Genomic DNA, 22,242 nt, shown 5'->3' on the forward strand with positions numbered 1-22,242 from the left:
TATTAGCCTCTGCTTGCCAAGTTGCACTACTTTTTGTGCTCATTGTGAGGAGAATTAGTTAACTGAACGTGTTCTGTATAAATTAGGACATACTTTACCAAGAAGTAATAAACTAGATCACTGCACTTTTAAAGTTTAAGAATTAAAGGCATTCTGGCATGTGTTAAGAGCTGTAGCTTTAAAGTCAGGCAGAGTGGACTTAATAGCAGTGTTGCTTCAGTTTCTTCTGTAAAATGTAGAGAATATTCTTACTGGATTTTTGTAAGGATTAATTGAAATAATGTTTGTAAAGCAGGAAAGCTGGTCTCTGTGACGTAAACAGCTCTTAAATCATTTTTATTGCACTTCATTATTATTAGTGAGTTAAAATTCAGACAAGTAATCCACTTTTTCTGTGAGCCACTCATTTTAACTCAGAGATAGTTGTAGCTTAGCTTTGGCATGATCAGAGTTGCATGTCTAATCTCCCCTCTTACCTTAAAAAATAGGTGCTAAAAGGTTAGGAATGAGTCTAAGAAGGATACTGACTCAGCGTGGCTGGCAGTCTATCAGCTGGTAATGGTTTGGCTGTGCAATTTGGGAACAAGAAATTGCTAACACCATCATTAGATGAATTACAGTATAGAACAGTGTTTGTCAGTGTGCAGCCTCCGCATCACAGTCATCTGGGATAGTTGTTAAACAGCAAGATGCCTGAATACTTTTCGAGAACTATGTTATAGTCCTTGATAGGGTGGAGCTCAGGAATCTTCATTTTTAACAAATATATTTGATGGTTTTTTACATATTAGAGACTTGCTGGTAGAAACTGAATCAGTAATTTGGGGTTCTAGTGAGTCTGTTTTTTAAGTAGTCTTCTGTAAACACATATATATAATGTAAACAAAGAGAGCTTAACATCTGAACCTTTCAGATGTTTAAAGAGGCTTAAGATAATTGCCAAGGACTTGATCCAGACAAACTATAGAAACCTGATATTGGGTGATTATGTAAGGAATAGGCAGGAGTAGTAACCCTGCAAGAGGTATCCATCAGGCTTCCTTGTTCAAAAACATTTCCCCATTCTTCTACAAAAGAAAAAATTCTTTTGAGTAAAGATATTTCTTCTTAAAAGAATGCCTACTGAAACAGTTAAATTAGATATTGTGATTATCAGATCCTCTCATTGCTTTTCACTTTGCTAAATAATCTACTCAAAATAGAGATTCTCATTGAAGTGTATCTGCTTTAGAATTTGTTCCTTTGGGTAGAAAGTAGGTTGGATGGGAACCATAATCTGTCTTTTGTGGGGAAAATCTATTGCTTAGTTTAAGGGCATTGGCTTGGGAAAAATATTTTGAGAAAAGACTTAAATTTTAAATTGATCAATTAAGAGAAAAAGTTGATGCTTATTTTCTCTAACTTTTGCTTAGGACAGTGATGATGATAGCCTGGGTTTGTGTCACTTAAACCTTTCTCAGTCCAGTGAGCATATCTGATGAAACAAGAGATCTTTAAGTTTGGGCTGTTTCTGGAGAAAAACTTGACCTATGTTTATATCAACTGTATTTATATGGTGTTTAGTACATTTTGTGGTTAAAAAAAAAAAGTCAGATCCATGATTCTTTCTAAATTCAAGTGGAAGGGATTAGTTGGCATTTGTTTGAGGAACGTACTACTTTTGTGTTTGTTTTCACTGACTTTGTGGCTAGCGCTTTGGAGAGAAAAACAACAGTAAACTCATCTCTTTTTGTCCTGTGAAGTGTGGTGATGTATGGTGTTAGTGTTTGGATGTGAATACCTAGGATGGAAAGTGTACATTTTACTCAGGAATTTCATTGTTCTAGGTTAAAAGTTTTGGTAATAGTAACTTATTTAAACTTCCTATGTGATTTAAGTTTCCTTTAAAGTGTTGACTTTTGAATTGCTTAGGCCTTAAATTAAGACAGACCTAGATTTGAGTTCTCACACTTCTTTATGGGCTAAGTGATTTTGGTCAAATTAACCTTGGATTAAGCCCTGATTTTATCATACGTAAACTAGGTATTCATATGTAAAGTAGTAGTAATAATACGTAATTCATAGATTTATTGTGTGACTTAAACCTGTCACTTAGAATTAAGTAAATATTCACTGGAATGGGTTCATAATACGTTGGTAATGTCAGATGTGTTTCAGAATTTATTTTGTTTTTTAATTTGGAAATGTAATCCAATCCACATACCATGTTAGGTAAAACTCCAATGAAATGTAGGGTAGCACCCTGTACTTTCTTTGGCAGATGTTAGAGTATGGATAAATAAGACAGTACAAAGCAACACATTCAGTCAGATTTTGCTGTTAAATGAGTCCAGGTCAGTTTAGTTTTTGCCACCAAATGAGTTATGAAGTAACTTTATGTTTTTATAGCTTTCTGGGTTTTAAATTTATAGCCTTGTATATGTACCGTATTTTAAACTTGAGAAGAATTACATTATTCCAGGAATAAAGTTTTAGCTGTTTAGTTGATTTTCTCATTTTGTACATTTTCTATGTGTTTTGGATTCTGATATTTTTCTCTGAGAGTGGGGGTATCTGACGAATGTTTATTCTGGCAGCCTCCTTTAAAATTCTTAGGAAGAATATTTGTAAATAGTAAATTAACATTGTGTTTCAGTTACTTGAGTAGCTTGAAAACCCCGAAATTTTGTATTTATAACAAACATTTAGCAGTACTATATTCCTCTTAAGTGCTTAAGTCTTACTTTGATCTGGTCCTTACTTACTGCAGATACGGGGGGTTTTGCTACATACCATTTTGCAGCATGATCATGTGACTGAAATGCTTTTCTTAACCTGCTCTCCTCTACAACTGTGGAAGGATGGTAAAAAAAAAAAAAAAAAAAAAAAAAATACTGGAGTGTCTCTACCTATTGATAGTGTGGCTAGAGAGGCAGTGGTGATGGGATGTTAGGAAATGAATACTCATCGCATACCTTCTGTAGTCCAGATTCTAGAAACAATTCCAGTTTCCTAGAGTTGATGTTAACACTTCCTTTCCCCTCCTCAAAATTGTGTTTGTATCCTCATTTTACAGGTGAGAAAACTGAGACTCCGAGAGATTAAATATATACAAATAATAGAGTTGAAGTTTGGACCTAGGGTCTATCTGACTTTAAATGACATTCTCTATATTACATTACTCCAACATGTTCTTCTCACATTAGAAATTGGCACTTTGGAATTGAAGAATTTGTAAATTTGTAAATTTCCATGGCTACTTAAATTCTAGTAAATTAGAATCTTTAATGTATTAGGAAACAATCAGGAAATGTTTTGGCGTGAACTTAACTTTGGGTCATGATACCCTAGTGAGCTGTGCAATGCAGAAGAGCGGTAGGTAGCCTCATCAGCAGGCCTGGGTTTGGCCTTAAATTAAGAAGCTTTGTGTCCTTAAGTAAGTCTCTTAATCACCTCTCAGCTTCGACTCTAAACTTTCATGAGATGTAGCAGATACTGTGTATTTTACTGGATTGAAGGGAAAAAAGTCTGGAAAGCAAATATGCCATTAAAATACCATACTTTGAAACAAACAACCAATTATCTACGGAAATGTTCGTGTCATTTTGAAATATGAGATTGTGCATAATATAATTATATTAAGTTTGATCCTTGTAAAAATAAAAATGTTATGTGCCCTGGATTATTTTCCCCAGAATTTATGAATCATGATCCCAATACTAAGGTATTGGGTAATCTTTCATTGTTAGTGTGTTTACGTTTTACATATTATCTTTTTTAGATTACTTGTTCTTAATTTTTAGCAAAAGCATTTTTAATGACTAGCTTAAAAGCTCCACAAACCACCGTACTATGAAGTTGCTTAATCTTTAAGTGGTAAAATAAGAGAAATAGTACTATCAGACTGATACAGCAGAATGCTCGGTTTAAGGCATAGATTTTGCTTAGTATTTTGTTTTTTATATTCAGTTTATGTAGTGAAACATAGTAAAAAGAACATTGGCTTTGAGCCAAGGAGATCTGGGTTCAAAATCCTGACTTTCACTAGTCTTAAGGCCCTAGGCAGTTTAAATTCCTAAAACTTAATTTTCTTCTTTTCTCAGTCAGTTGACTGCAGGGTAATTGAAAACATTAGTTTGTTTGTTTGTTTGTTTTGTTTTGTTTTGTTTTGTTTTTAGTGTGACTGACAATAAGAGACAATAGTCCAGTAGATAGTCACTGTGTTCTTACTACTTTTGGAGTTAGAGACATGATTTAGATTATAGAAACAAAGACTAATTATGTTTCTGAGCCACTCATACACCCCACATAAGTGCAGATGATCTCACATAAGTGCGGTAGTTACACTCTATCATCTTAGACTTATGCTTAGGAAGTATTTACACAGTTCTTTTTATTACTTTAAGTTGATAGTGAAAGTTTGGAACTGAAGTTTCAAGATGCTCAGTGTTATTTGAATTTTATTTTGTTAATTGAGTAATGTGGCACAGGAGTGGGAAACCTGTTTCCTACTGATATCCATGAAGGCATGGGGAAAAATGATCAAATACAAAAATGTTTTGCTTGAAAAGTTTTAGTATTTTGCTATTGGAGACATATTATTGCATTTTATAAGAAACAGGAATTATTGCAAATTAGAAAAGAAACTATCTCATTCTCATTACTGATTTCATTTTGGTGTAGTTTTCCTTTTTGATGTAAATAAATCTTAGTGTCAGTTCTTTTAAAAACAGAAAAATAGGAATCATCTCCCTAAATTAAGAATAATTATGAAAATAAAGTTAGCCAGTGCAGAAGTAAAAATGTGCTTCACTTTTTTATTATGACCTGAGGAGCAAGAGAATGGAGCAAGGAAAAAAGGAAAGATTAGTGTGATTAAAGATACAATAATATTGCCAAAGTCCTGTGTTTGTTTTATTTTTAAGGGTCACTGTTTAGCTTAATTAGAATAATTACTGCTAATTTTTGTGATTGTCTTTGTCCTCACTAATGTTTTCTAGTAAACCAGGTACAAACATTTTTATATACCTACTTCCAGCAGAGGAAAAGTGTTCATTTTATTTTGGGGGAAATTGGTATAATGTATTTAATTATATATTTTTAAAGGTGTGTTTTATGGAGCAATATCCCCATCTTGTGGCCTTCTAGAAAAGTGCCAACATTTTTCTACGACTATGTTTTACTACTACAAGCTTTCTCTGATGTTGGCCAAGGGTTCAGTCAAGTTTGAAATAGGCAGTTCTTACTGTAAATGGGGATGGGAGTAGAAAACAAAATGATTTGTATACTTGGATTGCAACTTTGTAAAAAAAAAATAAAAAAGCAGCAGCTTATTAGAGGAAAATAATACTATAAAAATGAAAACAGTTGTGCGTTGGGTTGGTGCAAAGATTCTGGATGATTGTTACTCTTTTATGTTTTCATGAAATATGCAGTGTTTTTAGACAAGCAGTTGTAAGCTAGAAAATCTCAATATGTTCTGTGCTCTAACATTTTAATAGGATTACCAAGGCCCAGAGAAATTTAGATGCCCTGTCTCGCTATGCCATATTTAGTGAGGCTGTTGCCTTGAGCGGTGTTTTCTAAGTTGGTGACTCAGAGGAATATTTTCTACATGAATTTTTACACTTAATTTTTCATTTTGATGATTTTAAAGGGAAAAAAATCAATTTGAGAAGTACAGTAGTTCATTTAAAAGAGGACATAAAAACTACATAAGACTATACTTGGCTTTAAGCCTGGGGTTACTTGTTTTTGAGATTCGGTTGTTATTAATTAACCTTCATTAGCAAGCAAGTATTAAACACTACTCTGTGCCAGGCTTTGTGATAGGCAGGGTAGATATAATAGTGAAGATTTGTCCAGCACTCTTGGAGTTTACAGTCCAAAATGCAGATCCAGTGAGAAAAATAAAACTATTTTGAAGAACACAAAAGGGTAGAAATCAAGGATTCTGATAAAAATAGCTGTAGTTTTTTGAGTATTTACTGTGTGCCAGGCACTATGCAAAATGATGTTGGTACTTTTTCTCAGTGTCAGAAATTTATTTTGGAATTTCTTTGATTTTGGCAGGAACAGTGCATATTCACCTAGATAAGTATTTGTGGAAGCTCAGAAACATCTCTGTAAAACAATAGATTTCCTTGTACAGTACAGTGGTTCAGCTCTTTTGAGTCTGGTAGGCTATTGTGGCTTGGTCTTGTTATCTTACCACTATTTATAACATTTCTGTGAAAAGATTTGTACTGTATTCTAAGCAGCCATATTTCCCCCAGACTTTAGAGTCCAGTTGATACATAATTTGAGGATTAGCATATGACTTCTGAATTATTTTGAAAATTTAGTTAGGGCTAGAAGTTTTTAAGTTTAAACTTGAAACTTCAGCTTTCTCTTGTTTATGTACTTTTGGATGTTTAAGTATTTAATAAGTCAAGTAAGCACTTCAGGTAACATTTATGCTTTTACTTTTATATTGGATATTTTTGTATTGTGCTGTTACTGTGGGTTGTGACAATGAAATCACATTGGTAGGGTGGACATGGACTTGGAGGCTAGAATTAGGATGAAGATAGGATATAGGTGGTTTATAAGATCTTCCAGGATTTTCTTTATAACATTTTAAAATTTTAGTTCTGTACTATATGGGGTTTTTTTTTTTAACCTAACCACCCTAACCAATTCTACAGGGTTAATGTTTTATTAATTGTGAATCTTCCTTTTTATCATAAATTTATTGAGTGTTAAGTAAGTAGGCTAGGGGCTGGAATTATAAAGATGAGTTATAATAAAAGAAATTTACTGTGTAATAAGGGAGAGAAACATGGTTATAGTGCTGTGAAACATGTAGCAGTTAACTAGTTAACTACTGCTAGTCCAAAACTAGCAGTTAACTAGTCCAAAATTGGAGAAATGACACTTGAACTGAATCATGAGGAATGATTAGAAATTAGGTAGATGAGGGTCGAGAGTACCCAAATATTTCTGTAAGAATCCCCGTGGGCCCCCAGCATGGTTCCCCAGATGATTCTGACATGCAGCCAGGTTGGGGATACTGGTAGTGGATTAGAAATAGTGTCATTAGTGAGCCTTGAGTAAAGAGCTTTTCTGGAGAATACCAATTATCTTATTTTCTCTAGCTGAATTTTAATGAATGAAGGTGGCAGAAAGTGTGTGTATACATGATATATTTGAATAACCAGGACTAGTTTGACAGTAGCTAGAGTATGCCCTTTTCTCTTCTGGAACCTGTGCTCTAAGCGGCTCTAACAATTAGTGTCATTGCTTCTAAACATGAACTATTAAAAATGAAGTGGAAAAAAATTCACATGTCTGTGGAGATTGGTGCTGCTACTCTCCTGGACCCAAAAGTCTTCACTCGCTCTCAAAATTCCTTACCTAACCATCTGGCTGTTAAAACAGGGAATGTTGTCTATTTTTATTGACCATTGTATTCCCAGCGCCTCAAAGATTGCTTCCTTCGGAGAGGAAATTGGTAGGTAAAACCTCTAACTTTCTTCTCACTTTCAGAGATATCTGTATTCTCATCCATTCTTTTCTTTGTTTAGCCTGTGTGAACTATTTATGTCTGTACCTCTGTTAAATGTCAACTAGCTCTGCCCTCTCAGAAATCTTGTCATAGTAATCATTTCTTCTATGACTTCAGCTCCTTCCTGTCTGAAAATATGTTCAAGTCTCTTCCATCTTCCATCACAAACAAACCCATGAATACCTCCCTTTAAGTCTGTATCTGTCTTTTCCTTTACAGTCACACATCTAAATAATGATTTCCTAAGCCATTGACTTCTGGTCTTACCATTGTATTAAAATTGCCCTTGCTAAGGGCCTCCTAACATCTATATTGTCCAGTGGACAGTTTTCTCTTTTTTACCTGTCTTACTGTTACCATCTCTCAAAAGCCTTTCCTGGGATGCTTGGGTGGCTCAGTTGGTTAAAGGGTCTGCCTTCAGCTCAGGATCCAGCCATCATACCTCACTTGGACTCTCTCTGTCTTTCCCTTTCTTTCAAATAAATAAATAAAATCTTTTTAAAAAGAAACTATTCCTGACATTTCTTCACCTCTTCCCACCAAATCTAATTTAGGTGCTCCTCTTTTGTACTTCTGTAGTACTCTGCACAACCCTGTCAGTGAGCTTAAAGCTACTGATTTCCTTGTCTGTTTCCACTGCTATATTATAAACTTGCTGAGGACAAAGAGGATATCTCAGGTGATTTTTGTGTTCCTTCTATTTAACACATTACCTGAAAACATGTCTAGTGTGTGTGTGTGTGTGTGTGTGTGTGTGTGTGTGTGTATGTATATATATATACTGAAAGAATTCAGAAAAATTGTTAAAAGAAATGCTTAATATGTAGTTTATTGTGTGCTAGGTACTTTTGTTAGCACTTCATCAGTATTAACTCATTAACTCATAAAGTAGGTGCCTTTTCATTTTATAGATTTACAAACTCAGGCACTGTGAGGTAAAGAAGCTTGCCAAAAGTTGAACATACTAGTCAAATGAGCCAGGATCTAGGCAGTCTGGCTGCAGAATTTACACTCTTAACCACTCTTACACTGCTTCTTCGTAAATGTGAGAGTAGAAATTCAAATCCAAATTCAAACTAGACTTTGGCAAATGATATTTTCTTATTTTCAGTAGTTTACTTCCCCCTCCTCATTAGAAATAATTGGACCACCAAACAGACTGAAAGGCTTCTATAAATGACAGTTTAGTTGTTGACAGAGCTTGACTTTTGTTTCTTATAACTTCAAACGTTACTGGATGTTTAGAGTCTTACATTAAGTTTGCAGTAAGTGTAATTTTTTAAAATTGTTAACCTCTGACTTGTCTAAGAGCAAAACCTGGCACTCTGTCAGTTCAGAATATGAATATCTTGGCTCTTTGATCCTCTGAACTGGACTTTACTTCAGTATGTCATCGTTACTGCTAGTTGAGCCTCTAGACCCTGCCAAGTCCTGTTATTAATTATTTATTACCTATTTTGGAGGAAACTTGCATTCTGTTTAGAGCAGAAGACCCTATACGTTTTGCTGGTTGGAAGCTTATATGAAACACATTTTTTTTTTTTGAAACACATTTTTTTTGAAAGGATAGGTGGTTAGTTTTGCTTTGGATAGGTAACTATTTTGTAACTTTCTCATCAATGGACGGCAAGCACCTTGATAAGAAAAGCAAGTTAAGTTACTGTGATCATGATTGTGCTGTGACTGGAATCTTGCTAAGTGCGACGCAAGACTGATTTGAAGGCAAGGAAGTAGATGAAATTTGAAGTAACCAGACTCCAGAAGTAACTTGATTAGAACTAACTAGAATAAGAAAGAGAATGGAGTTAAATAGCTTGACTAGCTATTGGACATAGCTTTCTGTAAATAGAATGAATTTTATGTGAAGAGCAATGAGAAAGTAAATTCTGGAAATTAATGGGCAGCAGTTCATTAGGGTGTGTGCCATGGTAATTTGAGGAAGTATAGGTTAAATTCAGCAAGGCTTTTGGCTACCTCAGTAAGGATATACACTGACAGTGTGAATGAATGTTTATTGATTTGAGGAAGAGAAGGAAGTTTATATGAACTATATAACCAGTGTTTAGATTGGTCATAGAATAATTTTGAGAGCAAGGAGTTCACATGTAAAATTTTTTATATTTATTTTTGATTCCTAGCTTGAGGTGGCAGCAGGTAACATTAATGAGAGGAAAATTTTCAAATCAGTTTATGGTAAAGCAGGTTTTCTGTATAATTGTTTGAGAGGAATAACAGTTAAAAATGAAAGCTACAGTTGAATATTAACTCACTGGACACAGGAAAGTGAAATTAAAAAATAGAATGAATTTGTGAAAGGGGAGATTTGAGACATATTTGGAAGAAAAAAGTCAAAAGAGGCCTAGATTTGTGTTGCTGGAAAAGCAGAGGTAAAAATTGGAGGATGTGTAAAAACAGACCCATAAGGTTTGGAGAAAGTTAATGTATTTTCCTTCTCTGGTTGAAAATCTGAAATTGGATGGAGATAAATAATAAGAGTTGAAAGTAGTGATTTAGGAAATTTGGCATTTTGAAGATAAATACATTTTTTCTCATTAAAAAAAAAACCTTTCTGTGCTCCTCCTGTGACATGCCATAATAGTTCACTAAGACAAACTTTAAAATTGACTGAAAGTGGGGATCCCTGGGTGGCTCAGTGGTTTAGCGCCTGCCTTTGGCCCAGGGCATGATTCTGGAGACCCAGGATCAAGTCCCATGTCGGGCTCCCTGCATGGAGCCTGCTTCTCCCTCTGCCTGTATCTGTGCCTCTCTCTCTCTCTCTCTGTGTCTCTCATGAATAAATAAATAAAATCTTTTTAAAAAATTGATTCAAAGTATAGAAGAGTAGAGGAAAGGTGAATTCATTAAAGCCTGTGATTAAATAGGTATTTTTAGATTAATATAAATGCCCAAACTATAGTCAGAAGTGACAAAGTACCTGTAGATGCCCATCTTCATTTGCCCTTTGTCTGGTAGATACTGCAAGTGCTTTATAAGTCACAGAATGGCAGAGATTAAAAGTGTTTGTGTGTGTGTGTAATCATGGTGGCACTTGTTTTGCATTTAAGAGAATCAGTGATACTTACACAGGCAGGTCAGTGTGAGCAAGTGAACTTTTTAAGAAATTTGCTAGCTTCTATCCCAAACAAAGGTATGTGAAATTTTGAAACTGGGAAGTACTATGAAAACAGTAGTGATGATATTGCTACTAGGTGCTAATAGGACAAAGAGGAGCTGGAGGGACTGGAGACACTGAATTAAGTGGACAGATTGTAAAGGGAGCATGCGCTGGTGGAGCAGGGAGTCAGCCTTGCTGGTCAGTGGAATGAGATTGGCCAGCAGGATACAAGGCCGGGGAGTTGTTGACATTGATGCGGAGACTGGACTGAGGATAGTGGTGTGGTAGGGGGAAGAACAGTGGACCTGAGTATTGAGAAGTTATTCAAGAAGTTGGAAATGCCTTTGGATCCTTGGGAGACCACAGTGCTGATTATTTGGAGTTGGGTAAAAGCAAGCAGTTCTGAGGGCTAAAAGACACTAGGTATTGAGAAAGCTTCTTGCTCCTTCCTCTTCCTTTGTCCCAACATGTAGTCCAAGTGGTGTGATATTGAAGTTCACTGATGAGTTGTACTCACTGTAAAGTTGATTTTTCCTTTCTGAATATTTAGGTTATACAGAAATATAAAATTTAACCAGATTATGCTTTATTATAACAGGATTCCACAAGAAAAATCTCTTTGAGGTACTTCAGAAAAGTGTCTACACAATTAGAGCCCTCATACTGTTTACTAAGTTTACCCTGGTGTGCCCTGAAGCAAGAGGTTTCCCATCGAGCAGAATTAAAACCTGTATGGTCCTGGCAAATCAGTATGAGTCACCCTCTTGTTTACTGTTACTTCAATTTATAAATGAATTGAAATTATCAACAATATCTTTTGTAAAGATATTGTAAAAGTAACATTCCTGTATTATTAAAATTAAATCCCCTATTCTGTAGTCTGTGCTTTTATGAAACACTTATTTTCTGTTTTAGAGTTGTTAAATCTTGGCTACTTTAGGGGCAGGAAAGCTGCTTTTTTCATCCATAAATTGGCCACTTTCATTGAGTTTTAAATTTTGTACAATTGATGTAATAGCTTTGCTTAAATGCAGGCTTTCCAACCTTCTGGTTCTACATTCATTAGATGAAATATCTCTAGTACCTGTGTACCATCCTATCTTGTTACTGAAGTGTTTACTATGTATTAATACTGCCTTTAAAAGTAGACTAAGTATTGAAGTTGAGACTTTGTCTTCTACCATTTTTGGGTCCTTGCCATGCCCACTTTACAGACAAGGCAGCCAGTTTAAGTGTGTTTATTAATTGATCCAGGCAGATAGGTATGTGACAGTAGCTTTCTGGGTTTTCCAAGCCTTGATTCTTTACATAGCATGCAAAATGGATCAGACTTGTTCTTTTTTCTTAAATTTTGCTTCTGAAAGTAAAAGTCTTCTTTAGTTAAGCAAGCCATCTTGAAGTAAGCAGGCAATTAAGATACATCTTCTAAGTGAGGGTTCAGTAGGCCTATAACCTTGCAGGACTGGAAGCATAGTTTATTTTCTACATTCAGGAGTGTTCTTTGCAGTTGAATAATAATAAACTTTTATACAATTCTGTGGCATTTTTGAAGGGTTGAGCTGGACATAATCGGCTTACATATAACTGGCCATATTCTCTGGGCATAATTTATGACCTATATTCATTTGGATGAATAACTAATTTGCTCAGAAGTTTGTTAAAACTCAGACTTTGTTTTTTCTTTTTGCCATAGTTCGTCACACAGCTGTTAAGTGGAAGAATAGGTGATTAAATCAAAGTAGTATGACTGCAGAGTTGGCTCTTAAACTTTGTACTGTATTGTCTCCCACAGTTCGCTCTTCCTCTGCTGTTCACTGTCCTGGTTATAGCACCTTCATCCACTCAGATAGTGAAGTAGGAAATTTTAGTTCAGAATCCTCCTCCTTTCTAACTCTCAGCTTGTCCCCAAACCATCTGGTCGAAGATCTTTTCTATATCCTAAGTTTTTTTTCCCTCACACTACCTGCTCTGGTTTAGATAAACTCAGTATTTTAAATCTAACCCCACTGTTGCCAGTTATTCTTCTCAAATGTGATTCTCAGTATTGAAACCCATTGGTGTCTATCAGTTACCTTTATGATAAACTTTAAACTACTACTCTCGGTATATTTCGAATACCATATAAACAATTCCGTAGGATCCTTTATAATTTAGGTTACTCTGTCACCCTCATCACTTGACACTATCCTTACCTTCCATTTTCCAGCCATTCCAATAGTTCTCTGAATGTTTTGTTTTCTGTAGTTTTCTCAAAGAATTATACTTCAAGACACTGTTCATTCAAAGGTTGATTATCCTCTGTGAACCCTTTCCTGATTCCTGTAGTTTGGATTATCCACTTTTTCTTGTGTGCCTCAGATGTACTACTTTACATTTTGCATCTGTTTTAGTAACTGTAATACTGAAAGCTGTTTATTTGTTTACAGGTTTGTCTCCTCACTAGACTATGAGCTCCTTGAAAGAAGGAATCGTGTCTTACTCATCTTTATATCCCCAGTGTCTAGCACAGTTCCTGGTACATAGTAAGTGATGAGCAACTTCTTTTTTAACTAAGACTATATTTAACACTCAGACTCCATATATTGATAGTTAATTATACCTCTCTAGACTACATTGTCATAAAAAATATGAGTGTAAACTTTGAACACTTTTGAGGCATAATCTCCTCATCTGTCAGATGAGAATAATACCTCCCTACTCATACATTGTTATTATAATGCCAGATTAAAGAATATATATATAGTAATACATTGTATTTTAAGTGTCCTGCAACTTTATGTTATTAAATGAAGTGTGGGAACTAATTGTATGTTGGATTTGATTATTTTATTGCCTTTGTTTCTTCCCTTTGAAAGCAAAATGGTACCATTTTTGAACCATCCCTGCCATATTTTGCTGTTTAAATTTGCAGTTACTAATCATTATAAGTATCTACTTAAAATAATCATATGCCTGTTTATCTTCTTTATTCTCACCTTTCTAACTGACTAATGAAGCTCCTCAATTTCCTTTTAATATACCTCCAAAGACTTAATATCTTTACCTTTCCTTTAAAAAAAAAAAAAGATTTTATTTATTCATGAGAGAGAGAGAGAGAGAGAGAGAGAGAGGCAGAGATACAGGCAGAGGGAGAAGCAGGCTCCATGCAGGGAGCCCGATGTGGGACTCAGTCCCGGGTCTCCAGGATCACATCCCAGGGGCAAAGGCGGCACTAAACCACTGAGCCACCAGGGCTGCCCTCTTACCTTTCCTTAGATCCTTCATCCATTGTTTAGAGAAAGAGTATCTTTTTCTTTGAAGACTAATCACATCATCTGTGTGAAAGCTATGTCCTTTCCTTCTTTTGCTTTGCAAGCTGTAGGCATACTCTCTTACCATCACACTTGATGAATTAGTGATCTATACTTTATCTACTTCCTTGCCTTCCATGCATTCTTGAAATTTTTAAAAATTCTATAATTTGAACCTGCCAGTAATGTGTAACATATGGAAATTAATAATAAAAACAAACATTTGGGCACCAACCAATTACGAACTAGGTCAGTACCAACACAGTTGAAGAAGCTGCCTGTGAGCACCTCTGTAACTGCATGTTCCTGTCTTTCCCCAACACCTGAAGTAATTGCTTTTCTGAATTTTTTTAACCTCTTTTTAAAATGGTATTACCACAAATGTATTTTTTGTTTTGAATTTAATAATTGTTCTGTTTATAGACTTTGTAAACTTGGCACAAACTATATTTTATTATAGAGAAAAACCTATTTTACAAATCTTTATACATTCCAAAGAAAACCTTCAAGTATCTTAAAAGAATACATAGAAAAATTTCAGTGTGCACATTTAAATTTACAACAGAACAGTGGTGGTGAATTATTTTTGGACTATGTTGCTGTGTCACATACAAAATAAAATACTTTATCTGGAGTTTAGAAATATAGCAGAAATAATTCCATACATTAATTTCCTTAGTTTGTGCAGAAATGTTTCCATTATATTCAGAGTGTACTCCTTGGAAGAGTGACACTTTGTCATTTGATTGCCCTTTGGACCTCAGCATTTCTTCAATGGGTTTCATTCAGTTTGTTGATTGTATAAGCATTTGAGACTCAGGATTCACAATGTCTCTGTTTCTGAATCTCTTTCTCAATCATGGAATTGTGTTTTCAAAGGAAATGCATAGGAAAAGATGAAGTCACGATAACCGCCAAAAGAATTCATTTCTTTCTTCTTTGTGTTTGAGAGTTGGAAACATTTCTTGATGATCTCAGTGTAGAATATTAAATCCTAGAGGTGGGACTGAGCAGGAGGAAGATATTAATACTCAGAACTCCATTTGTATTTTTTTCATTCACTATTATATTTCTAAGACCCATTCATGTTGTTGCTTACAGCTATATAGTTCTTTCCTGTTGTTGCCTATAGCTGTAGTTCATTCATTCTCACTGCTGTATAATGTTCCATTGTATGAGTTAGCCTAATTCATTTAACCATTTTTCTACCAGTGCACATTTGAGTATTTTTTCCTTTTGTTATTTTTAAGTATGCTTACATTTGGCATACAAGTAAAAAATGCCTGTGGTATGTACCTAGAATTGCTCCTTGAAGGCCATGCAAATCTTCAATATCATGTGACATCAGATTATTTTCCAGCAATGACACTAGTTTTAACACCTACCAGAAGGATTTAACCAATTTAAGTACCTAGTTGCAGTGTGTAAGAGCCACCATCTTTACGTTTAGGTTTGTTGTGATGGTGGTGGTGGTTGTTGTGGGGGTGTTTTTTTTGGCCATTATTTTGTACTGTTAATGTTTCTAGTTTTTATCATTCTAGTGAGTTTATTTTTCTATGAGTTTAAAAATAACATCTCATGTGGTCTTGTATTTCACTGATGAATAATGAGATTCTGCATCTTTTTATATATGAATTGGCCTTACAAGTTTCCTTATAGTATAAAAGTCCTGTTCAGGTTTTTTTGCCCATTTGACTACTTAAGTTGTTTTTATCCTGTTTTTTTGTAGAGCTTCTCATATAGTTTATTTTATTTTTAAAGATTTTATTTTATTTATTTGAGAGTGAGCAAGAGAGAAAAAGCACAAGCAGGAGGAGGAGCAGAGGTTGAGAAGGAGAAGCAAAACTGCTTGCTCAGCAGGGAGCATACCTCAGAGCTAGATCCCAGAACTCTGGGATCATGACCTGAGCCAAAGGCAGACTCTTAACTGAATGAGCCACCCAGACACCCTTCTCATAGAGTTTAAATACTAATCTTTAATCAGTTTTATGTTTTGTAAATATCTTCCAGTTTGCAGCTTATCTTTTTAGTTTGCTTTCTTATGTTTTACGGTAAACAGAAGTTCTTGGTTTCCACCTAGTCCAAATATTCACACTTTTCCTTTTTGGTTGATATGCTTAAGATATCCTTCTTTTCTGGGATGGTATAAAACAGTAGTTTTCTGCTCTTAATTTCTTAAAAATTTTAAGGTTTGCCTTTCGTATGTATATCACTAGTCCATCTTGAAGTGATTTTGTATATGATGTGAGGATCCAATTGAATTTTTCCACATAGGCAATTTCAGTACTATTTGGTTGTCCTTTTTTCCCTCAGGTCTGCTTTGTTACATCTGTTACATAGGATGTCTTTGGTCTCCTTTGGGGCTCTGTTTTGTTTTTTATTTACCCTTCATTAGTCTTGCTAGGCATTTATTTGTTTTAGTCTTTTCTAAGAATTCTAACTTTATTAATCACTTCTCTTTTTTAAAGATTTTATTTCAGAGAGAGAGCACCAGTGTGTGTGTGTGTGTGTGTGTGTGCGCGCGCGCGCGCGCGCAGAGGGAAGGGCAAAGAGAGAGGGAGAGAGAGACCCAAGCTGACTCCGCACTGAGCATGGAGCCCAGTGCAGGATTGAATCCTATGACCCCAAGATGATGACCCTAGCTGAAATCAAGAGTTGGATACTCAATGAACTGAGCCACATGGGCACTCTTTGTTAATCCTTTTGTTACTTCTTTCCTAATTCATTAGTTTCTTTTCTATATTATTCTGTACTTCTTGGGGATTTACTCTGTTTATTTCTATCTTAACAAATTTACCTGTTATCTAATTTTCAGCCTTTCTTCTTTTTCCTAGTATAAGTCTTTAAGGCTGTAGATTTGCCTCTAAGTTAACTTTTATTGTATCCCACAAAATTTTATATGGTATATTTGTTATCATTCAGTTCTTAGTATTTTTTTTTTTTTAATTTTCAGCACGGTTTCTTCTGACTCATGAAATATTTAGAAGTTTTTGTTTTATACTTGTGTTTTTAAAATTTATCTCCTATTACTGACTTTTTAAAAAAATTTATTTGAGAGATAGAGAGCACATATGCATGCATATGCATGCACAAGAAAGGGGAAGGGACAGAGGGAAACAGAGAAGCAGACTCTCTGATGAGCAGGGAACCCAATTCAAGGATCCATCTCAGGACCCCGGGATCATGACCTGAGTGGATAGGCAGATGCTTGACCAGATGAGCCACCCAGGCACCCCATAGTAGTAGTTTTTTTTTTTTTTTTTAAGTTAATTATATATAGTCAGTGCCTGGGAACAACATGATACATACTCTTTGAAATTTGGTGATATTTTCATTATGTCCTAATATGTATTAGTTTTCTGTATGTCTCATTTATGCTTGAGGAGAATGTTTATTTTCTAATAGTTGGGTATAAGATTCTGTTTATGTTTTTTAAGACCCACTTGTTCATCGTTTTGTTTTTATTTTTATTTTCAGGTCTATTTGACCTATGAAAAATTGAAGTGTGTTGAAACCACCCACAGCAATGACAATTGGTCAGTTTCTTCCCATACTAAAAATCCTTTGAGGCTTTTTTCCCTTGCCAACAGATGGTGAACTGGTCTGGATATTTTGTCTTGTCTAGATAGATACTTGGTTTTCTCAGGAATGCTTCAGGGTCGCAAGAAAATAGGAAAAAGTGCAGGATGTGAGGTCTATTCTGTAAAATCTTCCCTCTCATTTCAGTCTTACCCATCAGCTGGAAGAGCAGCATACTTACAGTACTGAATTTACAGGCTGAATTCTTCAGGTGTCTGGCTCAGGTGCAGATTTGGAAATTTTTTTTTTTTTTTTTTTTTTTAAAGTAGGCTCCACATGCCTAGTGTGGAGCCCAACTCGGGGCACAAACTCATGACCATGAGAGCAAGAACTGAGCCAAGATTAAGAGTCAGACACTTTACTAAGTGAGCCACCCATCCATCCCCAGATTTGGAATTTTGATCCTTTTCGCCATGTTTCCTTTCAGAATCCTTCCATTAGTGTTTATTCCCTTCATATCTTGGGTTATGCTGGCCTTCTCGCTTGTACTTTTTGGACATTCACCCCATCTAGTTTGTTTTTTTCCAAGTTGATCCTTCCTGAGATGATTGAGCTGGAGCTACTCCCTCCGCACCCCGCCCCCCCCCAAATCCTTGTAAGAGATTGTTGTTCTGTTTGAGCTCTGAGATCAAGGATAAGAATTAGCACTTCACTTTACCCAAGCATTGCCTCTTAGTGGAAGGGATTACCTTTAGCAGCTGACCAGGTTTGGGAGGATTAGAAGTTGGAGAGTGGCAGTCTTCTGCTGTACTATTTCATTTTTCAGACTTCTCACTTTCTCTCCTTCGTGCTCTGCTCTGACTTCTGATACAGCTGAGGTCCCAGTTTGAGATGATAAACTTCCTATCCTTGACCATTCTTGTTCCTCAGTTTTTTCACTTTGTCAGTATGTGTCTCTCCTAAGGCCATCATTCTAGTTCTGGTTCATCTAGCTGATGTTTTGATTTCTCCTTCTTCTGTAGCTGCTTTTCTACTTCTTGTTCTTTTATAGCTGGGTCAGTAGGCCTTGCTGCTCCAAACATCGAGGCTGCTTGACTAGACTGGGAAGTGCCAGCCAAGTGGTCATCTTCCTTGAGAGTACTCTGAATGAAGCTTTAGATTCAGTTTGGTTCTTTGGGAGAGACTTCTGTCATCACATCTGTAATCATCCCCAGAATAATCATCTTTGGAGCCCCTCAACTGAACATCATGTTTATCATATTTGTCTTCCTTGTGGTCCCACTTCCTCTATAGTCCATATTGTACCCCCTACCACATACACTTTGCTGCTGTTTATCCTGGAGTCATAGCCTCAATCATAGTCTCTGCTATGTTAGTCTTCATAACCGTCCTGTTCTCCATAATGATCACGATGTTTGCCTTCAGAGCTATCGTCACCTCTTCTAGGTAGATAGTCATCTGGGCTGTCTGTTGGATATTTTCTGAGAATCTTGATTTCATGCTCAGCCAAAAGAATGAGCATCCATGTCTTTGTATTGAGCTTGATCAAGATTGGAATTTTGTTAACCAGAGACTCTTTATTGAGGCTTAGAGCACTGAGTAAGAAAGGCAGGTTCTCAAACTCCACGCAGTCAAAACCTTTCAACCTCTGGCTTGCTGGATTCAAATGGTAAATGCACTGCACTGATATTTAATCCTCTGAAGAATTCCTTAATGAGACTTCTGTCACATTACAAGTTATGTTCCCTAGAGAAGCAACACAGAGTAGCATTTTGAGAAGAGGGCTCCGTTGATAGTAGGTTGCCAGGCAGCCTGTGATGCAGTGGTCAGGTGGAGGTGCCTTATACATGCTGCCATCATTAGTGTTCCAAGTGGTTGAGACATTTTCCAGATCATTCCAGCTTACTGGTTGGGGGACAGAGATGTTTCTGCTGCCATCCTTATCCAGGAAGTCTGTTAGGAAAATAGTCTTCCCTGTCTTTTTTGCTGAGGCCACTATGTTGGGGAGCATTTTCTTTTAAGCATGCAGATTTATAGTTTTAGGTCTACTTATTTGAACCTTGAATAATTCTCTTCTCCTTTTTTTTTTTTTAAGATTTTATTTATTTATTCACACACACACACACACACACACACACACACACACACACACACACACAGGAGCAGGTTCCATGCAGAGAGCCCGACATGGGACTCTATCCCAGATCTCCAGGATCACACCCCGGGCTGCAGGCAGCACCCAAACTGCTGTGCCACTGGTGCTGCGCATTCTCTTTGTTCTCCTAAGAATGCTGTTTGTCTGCTATTACAACTAATTTCAGCTTTCTTTTAGTTTTTATTTGTCTAGTATGTTCTTTTCCATATTTTGCTTTCATCCTGTCAGTATCTTTGCTTGGTAGGTGTCTCTTGACTTTTGAATTTATCCATTTGTTGTGATTATTTCTGTATTCCAATTGTTTTCTGTGTTTGGACTCTCTTACTTTGTGCTTTCTGTTAGTTTTGGTTACTTATGCTCTTTTTTTTTTTCTGTCTAGACTTTTTTTGGATTGAGTTGTTGGTTTTTTAAAATTCTTTTCTACTCTACTAGCTTGGAAATTCTGTTTCTATTCTTTTATTATTATTCTTGAAATTCTGCTGTGAATGCGATATAGTCTAAAACCAGATTATAATCCCACTACTGAACGATGCAAGGATTTATATAATTAACTCCTTTCCTTTTCTCCCCTGCCCTACTCACTATATGCTTCTGTTTCTTTGTTCCATATATTAATGGTTTGTTTAAATACCGTAATGAGATGTTGCTATTTTATTCAGACAATATTTTTTTAGATTTATTTGTATGCTTACCAGTTTCTTCACTCATGTTTCCCTTCTTGCCTCTTATAGCATTCTTCGTGGTAATTTTATTCAATTATGAAACACATTATTTAGGTTTTCTTAAAGTAAAGGTCTCCTGTTGATAAACTCTCCTTTGGTGTTTTTGGCAATGTCTTAATGCCTTCCATATTCCCCAAAGAGAGTTTTGGTGGTTGAATAATTTTTGTCTCAGTTCTTTGTAAATAAGTTTGTTCTCTACCTTCTGTGCCTTCATTGTTTCTGTTGAAAAGTCTACTGTTACATTATTCTCTTTTCTTGTGTGCAGTCTCTTCTCTGGCTGTTTTTTTTTTTTGTATCATGGTCCCTTTTTGGTGTCTTGCAATTTCATTGCTCTGTGGCCATCCATGTGTGAATGTCTTTGTTTATCCCACCTCTTTTATTTACACACACATACACAATGTATTTCTTAGAATTGTGGATAAATGTCTTTCATTGTTTGTGTAAAATTAAGTCATTTTCTCTCCTAGTATGACTTCCTCTTTTTTCATTTCTGGGGATGTTGAGTAGAAATTTATGTCCAGTTAGTTTCATGTCTTTTAGCCTCTCTTTGCCTTTTTCCGTCTGTTTGTTTCAGTACTACTTATAAATGACTTCTTCAGATTTATATTCAAATATGCTGATTCTATCTTAAGTTCTATCTAATCTGAAAAGACTGGAATTTAGTTAATATATTGATATTGGCTCACTAATTATGACAAATGTGGCATACTCCTGTGAGATGTTAATAGGGGAAGCTGGGGTGTATGAGAACCCTCTTCACAACTTTTTGTAAATCTGAAACTATTCTAAAAGTTAAAACATGCTGTTTCTTTTTTTTTTTTTATATGCTGTTTCTTTTTCAGATGTTCAGCGCCATTTTTCTTTTTGTTTGACTAGGTTTTATCATTTATTGCTAAAACTAAATTTTTAAAAATTTATACTTAATAGTCATAGTATATAAAATCCATGTAGGATCAGAAACTATTATTTTTTGTTCCTGCTCATAGTGGCTTGTTTTATTATAAGTTTGATTTTTTTTTAAACCTCAGTCTCATAATTGGTTACTCTTTATTTTAGATAATCCCAGTGGCATAAATTAGGGTGCTTTCCTGCAAGCATATGTATATGCTTCTGTTGTGTTACAGGTTATGTCTGACTTGGACCCTTGCTTTATGTGGGAGTCTCCACACCATTACCTTGCAGCAGGCCCAGTGTTGTATCTCTTGATCCCAGTACTACTATCAACATGCACACCCAGGGCAATACTGTAATTTAAAAAATGGTTTTACTTAATACTCACAGTCTTCTTCTGTTTCAACTCCGTTAAAAAAAACTATTTTTTTTTTTTTTTTGCTACTGTTATATGGGATGGGAGCAAGTTTGATAGTTTCTTATACTTCTTGAGAACATAGTAATGTTCGGAAACTACACTGGTTTTAGTTTACCCAGGATCTTTTACACTGAATCAGGAGGACCTTTTAAAATGTTTAGTATACCAGCTGCTTGAAATTGAAAACCTTCCATTTCTATTGATTTTCTTCATTGTCCATTGATTGTCTAAAGCTTCTATTCCCATTGGTTTTCTCACATGCACATGACAGCTGATGTACCTGCAGGTGATGTAATTCTTGAGTCCGTTTTCTCCTCTGCAGATTGACAGCATTGGCCTGAATGAGATCTCAGAATCTGTAAATATATACTAACCAGAATTAGTTAACCAAATAGTATGCAACTGTTTATATTATCTTTTTTATACACATATTTGCATACGTACAGACACATAATATATGCAACAACAAATAAGAAAGTATAATGATTTTAGAGTATTAGATTCCTGAATTTGGGGGAAAGATCTAAAAGGAGCATAGAAAGTACTACAAACAGGGAAAAACAAGATAAACATTATATTCAAAAGTATTTCTCAATCTTGACCAGAA

General features: G+C 35.5%; 1 protein-coding gene and 1 long non-coding RNA gene across 9 annotated transcripts in view; one reads left to right on the plus strand and one right to left on the minus strand.

The window, feature by feature from the left end:
• The window catches only part of WWP1 (WW domain containing E3 ubiquitin protein ligase 1), a 117,115-nt gene that overhangs the window by 6,875 nt on the left and 87,998 nt on the right, over nucleotides 1–22,242 (plus strand). For 4 of the 6 annotated variants that reach the window (XM_049103865.1, XM_049103866.1, XM_049103867.1 and 1 more), the window contains exon 2: nucleotides 13,067–13,162. The exons of 1 other annotated variant lie outside the window; for it this stretch is intronic. In XM_049103865.1, coding sequence (XP_048959822.1) covers nucleotides 13,087–13,162 — 76 coding nt within the window. In that variant the 5' untranslated portion in view covers nucleotides 13,067–13,086. Of the gene's footprint in view, nucleotides 1–13,066; nucleotides 13,163–17,407; nucleotides 17,467–22,242 lie in introns of those variants that run through there. One more of the 6 variants, XM_049103869.1, reaches the window with a different exon arrangement.
• The window catches only part of LOC112650780 (uncharacterized), a 30,678-nt gene continuing 22,800 nt past the window's right edge, over nucleotides 14,365–22,242 (minus strand). For all 3 annotated transcript variants that reach the window (XR_003130435.3, XR_003130437.3, XR_003130436.3), the window contains 2 exons: nucleotides 21,916–21,991; nucleotides 14,365–14,936 (listed from right to left, as the gene is read on the minus strand). This is a non-coding gene — a long non-coding RNA (uncharacterized LOC112650780). The remainder of the gene's footprint in view (nucleotides 14,937–21,915; nucleotides 21,992–22,242) is intronic.

Source organism: Canis lupus, chromosome 29 (assembly GCF_003254725.2).
Source record: "Canis lupus dingo isolate Sandy chromosome 29, ASM325472v2, whole genome shotgun sequence".
Classification (NCBI taxonomy): Eukaryota; Metazoa; Chordata; class Mammalia; order Carnivora; family Canidae; genus Canis; species Canis lupus.